The sequence below is a fragment of the Chanodichthys erythropterus genome, chromosome 19 (genome assembly GCF_024489055.1).
Source record: "Chanodichthys erythropterus isolate Z2021 chromosome 19, ASM2448905v1, whole genome shotgun sequence".
Taxonomy (NCBI): domain Eukaryota; kingdom Metazoa; phylum Chordata; class Actinopteri; order Cypriniformes; family Xenocyprididae; genus Chanodichthys; species Chanodichthys erythropterus.
This window is the reverse complement of record NC_090239.1, coordinates 12432554-12442124: the sequence shown is the minus strand read 5'-3', so window position 1 is coordinate 12442124 and position 9571 is coordinate 12432554. Positions and strand designations below refer to the sequence as shown.

Here is a 9571-nt window from a genome sequence, read left to right as displayed (position 1 = left end):
TCCATGTGACATCAGTGGGTTAGAAGTTTTTGAAGCATTGAAAATACATTTTGGTCTAAAAATAACAAAAACTATGACTTTATTCAGCATTGTCTTCTATGTCTTCAATGGAATCAATTCAATTGAAAGGATTCTGGAAGAGAATACAATGCTGAATAAAGTCGTAGTTTTTGTTATTTTTGGACCTAAATGTATTTTCGATGCTTCAAAAACTTATAACTGACCCTCTGATGTCACATGGACTACTTTGATGATGTTTTTATTACCTTTCTGGACATGGACAGTCTACCGTACATACACTTTCAATGGAGGGACAGAAAGCTCTCGGACTAAATCTAAAATATCTTAAACTGTGTTCCGAAGATGAACAGAGGTCTTACGGGTTTGGAACGACATGAGGGTGAGTCATTAATGACATCATTTTCAATTTTGGGTGAACTAACCCTTTAAAAGAGTGAAATCATTCAAATTTAATTCATAGTGTTGCTGTTATGGCATATATTCAATTAAAAGTTCACTCAAAAATGAAAATGATCCCATAATTTACTTATCCTCAAGCCATCCAGTGTGTATATGACTTTCTTCTTTAAGCCAAACACAATTAGAGTTATATTTAAAAGATACCCTGGCTCTTCCAAGCTTTATAATGGGAGTGAATGGTATCTTAGATTTTGAAGCCCAAAAAAGCACATCCATCCATCATAAAAGTAATCCATACGGCTCCAGGGGGTTAATAAAGGCCTTCTGAAGCAAAGCGATGCATTTTTGTAAAAAAAATATCCGATATTTTTATCAATATCCAATGACAGTCATCCGCGTATTCACAAGAGAATCGAGTTCCGGCAAAAGGGTGACCTCTGACCCGATGTATGACGTAGCTCCTCTTTTCTTATATTGAAATCCTCTGACATTTTCTTTAAAAGTTCTCGTTTTAGACTTCCAATTCCTGACCATCATTTTGTTTTGCTCTATGCTCTGTGCTTCCGCATTTGTTAATACCTTCGTCATATGTCGGGTCAGAGGTCCCTTCTGCCGGACTCAATGCAGACGACTGGAGATTTTTGATCTCATATTCCTTCTGAGAAAAAGATCCTTGTAATCTGAAAATGTCTAAAAATGTGTCTCCCCTGTCACAGATTGTTGATACAGTCCAAGATCTCAATATATATCAAATATTATTAATATTATTTATTTACTTTTATATTATTTAAATGTATTTAAGTATTTGCTATAATATATCCATATTCACATTAATATTGAGGTGTGTACTTTTACAGTTTGTCAACAAATGTTTCAATTGTGCATATTTTCTCCTTAGGAATTTAAGGAGAAACATCTCATACTATTGTCAATACCTACAGTAAATGAAGCATTACTGAGACCTCCATCAGTTTTCCTGAGGTATGGAAAAAAAAATCTTAAATTGTCCTTTGAATGTTAATAGTGCATCAAAAACAATAAATCATTCTGAATACCAAATATACTCAAAAACAACATTTTCCCATGATATGAGGGAACTATTTACCTTTGGAGAAACCCCTGAAATATAACCTCATATATCAACCAGAAGCAAAATACATTGTCTATTAACAAACTCACTGTTCTCAACAATATCTTATGCTGTGATGATAATGAGTATGACATTCAGATGAATGTCTAGGGGAACTCAAGAAGGTCATTTATAGTTTCACATGCTCTTAGCAGAGGACAACTTATTGAAATATGTCCTGTTCAAGTTTAACAAGGTGAGCACAGCTGCGGGGCCCTGTTAACATAACCTCGGCTCAATTTCAGCACCACTGTTACAGGATGGCATCAAATTCACTTTCAAACAACAAAGTAAATATCTCTTTTAACAGCACTGAGCAGGCATCCTGATAGACTGTTAACAGACCGTACAGCTGCTCGGGTCCACAAAGCCCCCACTGATATAGCCTAGCAAAATAACCTAGGTAACCTCTGAGAGGTGGAGGAGATGAGTTTGGATTAATTTTAGTATGTGTGCTGCAAGTATGTTGTGTATGTACAGCATCTTGCTATTGGCTGAAGAATGGACACAATACATTCATTATCTACAACCAGTTTATTCTGTTTTGTTAAAGTGCGTTTGAAACATACAATAAATGCACAACTTTCAGCATTATTAGGCATGTGCAATAAAATCTGAAATATAAAACTGAAAACCATAAATTAATGATAAAAAAAAATTATTTCCTTCAGCAATATACCCAGTCGCACATAAGAGCATACTGATGCACTGATGTGACTTCTGTTCTTTGCTTACAATACAACAGTAACGGCACTCAGTGCACTACAGCACCCTTAGGTGGTGGACAGTGCCTACTGCAACAAAAAGAATGGCTTCAGAAGAGCCAACATGACTAAAAGTTAAAAAAAAAAAGAAAAAAAAATCCCTTCATTAGAGAAATTAATTATACAGCTTTTTGATTGTCCCTTTATGAGTTATGGAATGTAAAAAAAAAAAAAAAAAAAAAACTTAACCAGGGACCTGCCCATGTCTAAAAAAAAAAAAAAAGAAGCAAAAAAGCACTAGGCATCGTACACTTGCAGACTTTGAATAGGGTTCAGGCTGGAATACACTACACAACCTTTACAGTAAACGATTGAGGATCAAACACTACAAGACTTTCAAGTTATGAACACAGAATTAGGCACAATTGTGCGCCTTGTTGCTGACAAATGAAAACAATAGTTTGATAACATGTTTGATATCCTCTGACTGAATGGAACCATAGTCTGAAGCTAAAAAAATCTGCGCCTGTTATACACTATGGGATTTTCTGCTTAATCTCTCTACTGACTGCCTAAAATTGGTAGACTGGCTCAGACTTTTAAAATAAATGTTCTAAAAGGGTCACAGCAATGCCATAGAAAACAATTTTAATAGATAGTTCATAAAAAACCTGTTTTTTCTTTTCTTAATAACATTTTAAAAATCTAAAAAAACCTTTTCCCACTATAAAGAAACTTTTGTGCAATGGAAAGTTTCCATGGATGTTACAGGTTCTTTATGGAACCATCAATGCCAATAAAGAACCTTTATTTTTAAGAGTGTAGCGTTTACTTGTCCAGACTGCAAATCGGGGGAAAATATGTACAAAAGATGAGTAGTATATTCCAGGCTTAAGCAATTCTTCAAATTAGTATAACCAGAAAACATAATTTACATTATTATATCTGTAAAACTATAATACAGGACATGGTTTTCCTTTTAAGTCTCCTAATAAGAAGAGTACATGGAATATGTATAGCTAGTCTATGACCACTTACCAGTTAACTATTTATTTTCAGAATTCACGGATGGATTTATCTGTTACATACACACACACACACACGCACACGGGTTTACTATCCTTGTGGGGACTCTCCATTGACATAATGGTTTTTATACTGAACAAACTGTATATTCTATCCCCTTACACTAACCCTACCCTTAAACCTAAACATTTTCAAAAAAACTCATTCTATAAACTTGTTTCCCCATGACATAAGTCTCCATGAGTCAATGTGCATTCAGGTTGAAGTCCCCAACAGGACAGAAAAACGTGTACACACACACACACACTGGTAACAAAACGTTTTTCAGTTCAGTAGCTGAATGAAGAATGATGTCATCTGATATTATGTATTATCCTACAAACTCATACAATCCTTTTCCACAGTACTGTAACTTACCTTCAGCCGGTGTTTCAAGTATTCATATCTATGGTAGGTTTCAGCTAACTTGACAGCAGAGTACACTAACAATACATTTACACTCTTAGTGGAGATGCTACGCAAACATTAACGTGTCGGGTTCCAAAAACAGAATTTCAAAATGCCTCAGTGGTCCATTGGTCCATTAGAGGTAGCAGTAGGTGAGGTGGAGACTATGTCATCAGGAAACAGATCAGTCTTATCCTCTCTAAATGAGGCTGCTTGGTCAGACACAGAAGCAAAGGAGAGGTGATCATGATCCACAATGTTAAGCTGGTCCTCCGTTTTTTGTTTCTTTAGGTAGAAGATTTTCCTGAGCTTCTTCAGGTGCTGAAGTTCACAGAAGGTTTCCAGAACCACCAACATCGCGATCAAGCCCAATATCAGATAGACTGTATAAGAGAAAGACAGGTAGGGTTAAAGAGAGATTGAGAAGCTCTTTGTGTTTAGCAAACTAAGCTAAAGTTCAAGTTTAAAGTTAAGCTAATTGTTTTATTGTCTCTAGCACATACATTACCGTTCTAATTTCTTGGAAATAAATTACTTTTATTCAGCAAGAATGTATTACATTTATCAAAAGTGACAGTAAAGACTTCTACATTGTTACAGAAAAATATTCTATTGTTTTTAACATTAATAATAAGAAATGTTTCTTGAGCAACACATCGTCATAGTAGAATAATTTCTGAAGGATCATGTGACACAGAAGACTGGAGTAATGGCTGCTGAAAATTCAGCTTTGCCATCCCAGGAATAAATTGCATTTTAAAATATATTAAAATAGAAAATAAATATATAATAATATTTCACAATATTACAGTTTTATTGTATTTTTGATCAAATAATACAGCCTTGGTGAACAACAGGCTTCTTTCAAAAAACATTAAAGCGGAACTCAGTAAGATTTGCGAAGCTCCCACTACTGGTTCCTTCGGTGAATCAGCGCAGCTCTGGACTACAACGACTACAACGCTCACCAGCACAGTAGTTTTGCAAATAGGAGGTGGGTAATTTTCGAAATTGTCTTATAAAGTCATAATATATACATTGTTTTCGAATTACCGTAAAGCATTTTGTCACTCTCGCGTGAACGTGAACATGAGGCGAGATTTTGTTTCAGGTCGGTGCAGCTCAACTTGCAAGTGCTGTTTTTTGGCGTAGACGTGCCAGAGGGGGTTAGTGCACGCCTCAAACACACCACTACAAGTCAATTAACCATCATAAGGACTTAGAAAACTATTTATGAAGGTAAAAAAAGTTACTTAGTTCTGCGTTAAACAAACATTCGCGATCCCAAACTTTTGAACAGTAGTGCATGTGTGAATGTAGGAAAGTAAAATTAAAATGAAATGTACAGTATATAACTCTGTATATCAATAATGATTCACTTACAGGTAATGCCCAATTTATAGAGTTCTCTGAACCTCTGGTGGTAGCCCTCTCCTGGTACATAGTCACCCAAGCCAATAGTACTAAGAGAGATGAAGCAGAAATAGAAGGACTCTAGGAAATTCCACTCCTCTTCCAGTACTGAGAAGATGATGGCAGGTATAAGGAAGAAGCAGGAGATGGTAATAATGGCCAGCAGGGAAGCGTGCAGGGCGCCCAGCAGAGGTTTGGACATGCCCCAGCGCCGGTGCAGGTACTCCACGGGCCTGCGGGTACTGAACTCCATGATCCTCTGGACCACCGCAGTCAGGAACAGCAGGGTGAACGGGATTCCCACCACTGAGTAAATGATGCAGAAGGCCTTACCACCATCCGACAGAGGAACGCTGTGGCCATACCCTGGAAAGAAAACACATAAAGCTCTTTGAAGAGATCTTTTTTACATTCTGAGACAATCACATCAAGCATTTTACTCAGACAAACCAGTTAATTTGTGTTTTAAACACCATCTTAATGACATAATGAAAGTCACCAGGAATGTCAAGGGTGCCACCTGTTGTAGTACATAATAAATCCTGCTGGATTAAGTAACATAATCCTTGGAAACACTACACACACTGCATGCTTATCCTTCAGACACCCTTCAAATCGCCCACAGATCATCCTCAATGAATTAAAAAACAATTAGAGCTCAACGGGGACTGTAAACATGAATATGCACTTGTTTTGTTGTATTTGTAAGAGTATCCTAATACCAAAATACCAAATACTCTAAAAATGGACTTGTGAGGATGGTCTTCCTCATTACTACAAAAAATGGTCCCAAAGAACTTCTTCTACTATTGTATTTCTTGTTTTATTTGTTGCTACTTTTATACTAATGTTTAATAAAGCATATTGAGCACTGACTGAAATTTTAAGGTTACTATCAGTAGTAATAATTCAGCCAATTAGCAACTGCATGACACAGCTGGTCATTTTAAAAATGATGAAGCCCGTAAGAAGTTTTTTCTAGAACACTTATATGTTTTAATCTCATGTGATTGTACCTAATTACATTTTGCAAAGTGTTGTTTATTTCTGTGTAAAACTAGCTTAATTAGCAAAAAAATATTAAAGAATATGCTAAATAAAGTGTGTTTGTGAAAGATGAAAGTGTGTAAACTCCCACTGTATCCTATTTTATTGTTGTTATTTTTCACCAGAAAATATTGTATTTGCCTCCTTTTTTATCGTCTTGTTATATATTAGTACAAGTATTTAATATATTGCAAATGTTAACAATCAGGCCTATAAAGCTTTGTTGACTTTTGACTATTTATGGAGGGAGGAAACCCATTATACATAGGCAGGTCTCTTTTCAAGAGTTATTTGCTTGTTTTAAGCATATTTTAGTACTTGGACAAATATAAAAAGACTAGGCTGGGCTGTTTAACAAGAGCATCCAAGCTTGTCAGACACCACAGGCGTCAGCTATGATGCTTATATCATCACAGATCAGAGAGGACTGGTCGACCTTACAAAAAATGACATCACTGTCCTGGCCTCTCTTCTGCCATTGAGCCTCTTAGGTAACAAATTGTGAAGAATGACAACATATGGTAAATTATATATATATAAATCAGCTGGGTAAGAATACAAAAAAAAAAAAAAAATCCTATCAAGCATAGGCTATTAGTGTTGTCAAGAGAATGTTTGTGCTCACCTGTCGTGGAAAGCACAGTGCTGGCGAAGAAAAGTGCAGATGTGAAATCCCAGTTCCAGTTAGTCGTGGCATTATTGAGAACCGACACACCGTAATTACTCGCCTCTAACGCTCTGGCCAGAAACTCCTCCAGTCTTTCATCGGACAGACATTCATTTTCCTCTAGAAACTGCTGCTTCACGGTCCGAAGCTCTCGTCGAAGCTCTTCTTCATACGGCAGTTCCACCGCGGAAAACACTAAAGCCCCGAATATCAGATACACCACATACGCCAGCACCAGGACCAAGAAATACCACGTAGACTTGTAACCTTCTATGACACGCACACACGAACTTCCCGATAGACACTGAAGCATTGTCTTGTCGGCAAAATAGGTGAAGTAATTAATACAGGTAGTCCAATAACAGGAATACACTCGTTTCTTACAAATAAATAAACTCTTACAGCTGTCTTTTAGTTATAATTTCCCGTTTGCCTCCTGTCGGTATTGCGGAGCTGATGAGACGGACGACCAGGAGCGGCGTTTACTAATCGTACTATGAGAAAGGTTTTGGTTAATATTCATGAATCTAACATTCGCATGTAGAAGGTAACAAGCAACGTCAGCGCTACCTAATTAATATTTATTTATAAGCCTGTCGCCATTGGAAGGTTGTCAACGGGCGTCAGAGTTACCTGGTTAATATTCATAAGATAGCCTTCGCTGTAGTAGATTCATATTTTGCGTCAAGCTCATGGCGTCTCACCGCGCCTCACCTTACGCAGGTCAACTCTATTCATCACTTTTATCACGGTAGGGCGCACCCAGTAAGGTAAACTTAAGGAATTTGCTTCTAGAAGACAGAGACAAGTTAAGCAGCTGTCTCAAAGAGACCATATTATAAGAGAAAGCCCCATTAGAGTCCGCATCTGCTGGCTAGTGGGACAGTTTCTGTTACCTGGTATAACAGGTTTGACCAGGTGGTGGTTGGATGGTCTTATCATTGAAAAGTGACCTCAAAACAAAACAGTGTTGCTGGACCGTCCTCCTCCTGTTGTATCAAAACTCTTTGCTTGTATAGCCAAAACTCTTGTCTGGTTTCTGTGGAGGGCAGTTGTGAGATGGTCTGTCTGCATTTCAGTTATATTTTAGTGACCTTTTCAGTCTTCCATCTGATCAATAAATGTAAATGAAGTCGGAGTATCATATGATAGTATCAAAAAACATGTTTCATGTCTCTTGAAGCCATTAGCTGTACGGCAAATAAAATACAGCCTAAAAGTCATTATAGTAATTTTAACTCAAGAACAACATCCATTTCATTTACAAATGAACCCTTCAGTCCAGTTTTGTTATTCGGTCATCTGATTCATTGAAAATATCTGACACAAAAGAACAATTCAATCACAAAACATGAATAGAGCTAGGATGAATGTAAAGATTGTCATTGAATAATGAATTAATTTAGGTCTTTTTTATCACAAAAAGCTATTTTATGGCATATAGGACACATAGAATATAGCACAGAATTTGTATGCACCACTTTAGCAACAATTTTATATTGCTTTTTTTGTCTTGTTGGAGCTCGACAGCCCCTGTCCTCATTCACTGTGTTTGTTCCAGAAGAATTAAAGTCATGCAAGGTTGGAATGACATCATGATAGAATTTTTCATTTTTTGGTGAACGCATTAACTCATCACATCCTTTGAGATTTGAAACATTTCTTCATTTTCAAAACATCACTCCACCCTGTGTGCCAGCATTACACATCAGGAGATGCATATCTCAATAAACCGGTCTGTGCACATTCTAAAGCTGCTGAAATAGCAGCATCTAATACATCTGAGGTCATCAGACTGCTTAGTGCTTACGTTGACAAGTTCCTTGTATGACACTGACGGCTCGTTGTACTTTTACCTTATTTAATTGTTTTACAATCACAAGCAATGCTCTTGCCATCTTTGTAGTGCCTGCTTTAATGCCAGATTTTGTGAGTGGCCGGACAGCTTGATGTGTCTGCTGTACTTCCTTTACATCTCTGCAGTATTGCTGCATCATTTGATGACTGTACACTTCATTCTTGGTATTGAACAGAAGTCAAACTGTGAGCACTTCCTTTTTATATTCTGTTCTGCTCCTTTGGGTTATTTCTGGATGATCGAGTGAAATGTGAGCCCTCTGGCCAGACCAGAGAGCCAGTAGTCAAGGTTGTTGCTTTGGCACAAAGGCTTAGAAAACTGCTCTCAGAGCCAATGTTATTGTTATACTGTAAGTGATATGTTAAAACTAATCTACTATAACAATTACTGACATAAATGTCACTAACAATAAGATTAACCCCTTAGCATTCCTAAGGTCTCTTTTGAAATGTATTTATGGTGGTTACAGTGGAACGCTAACAGGTTAATATCAAACTATGTTATTCTTGAGGAAATAATCACCAGATATTCTCTGAGGATGTTTATTCTACTTCCAAACATAAGGAGTGATTCATACTATTTTAACCGTTTACACTTAAATGAGAACGACGTGTCATGCACCAAAAGCTGCGAAAGACGCGCGCGCAACGTGCATGTTTACATTACATGTAGGCCTACATTTATGCTTTTGGCAGACGCCTTATGCGACTTACAAAAGATGAACTAAAGCAATTCGTCAAAGAGCCTACAATATTCGTAATATTCAATGCCAGTAAAGTAGGCCTACATAAGAAGCAGCCACAATCACCATACACCTTGAGAAGGCCATATTCAGTTTACTGGATGACCAATATGGGTCT

General features: G+C 37.0%; 1 protein-coding gene across 1 annotated transcript; it reads right to left on the bottom strand.

Moving 5' to 3' along the window:
• Window positions 1–2473: 2473 nt before the first annotated feature.
• Window positions 2474–7333, bottom strand: kcnk1a (potassium channel, subfamily K, member 1a). The gene is made up of 3 exons (XM_067369492.1): window positions 6812–7333; window positions 5110–5505; window positions 2474–4109 (listed from the first exon to the last, which is right to left on the bottom strand). Exons 1-3 carry the CDS (start codon window positions 7164–7166, stop codon window positions 3844–3846), a joined length of 1017 nt encoding a protein of 338 aa, XP_067225593.1. The 5' UTR covers window positions 7167–7333; the 3' UTR covers window positions 2474–3843.
• Between the last annotated feature and the right edge of the window lie 2238 nt (window positions 7334–9571).

Excerpts from the sequence above, each read along its gene's own strand:
- kcnk1a (XM_067369492.1), bottom strand. The coding sequence starts at position 7,166 with ATGCTTCAGTGTCTATCGGGAAGTTCGTGTGTGCGTGTCATAGAAGGT. Across the intron at positions 5,506-6,811 it reads CACTGTGCTTTCCACGACAG|GGTATGGCCACAGCGTTCCT; the intron begins GTGAGCACAAAC and ends TTTTCTTTCCAG. Across the intron at positions 4,110-5,109 it reads CTATAAATTGGGCATTACCT|TCTATCTGATATTGGGCTTG; the intron begins GTAAGTGAATCA and ends TCTCTTATACAG.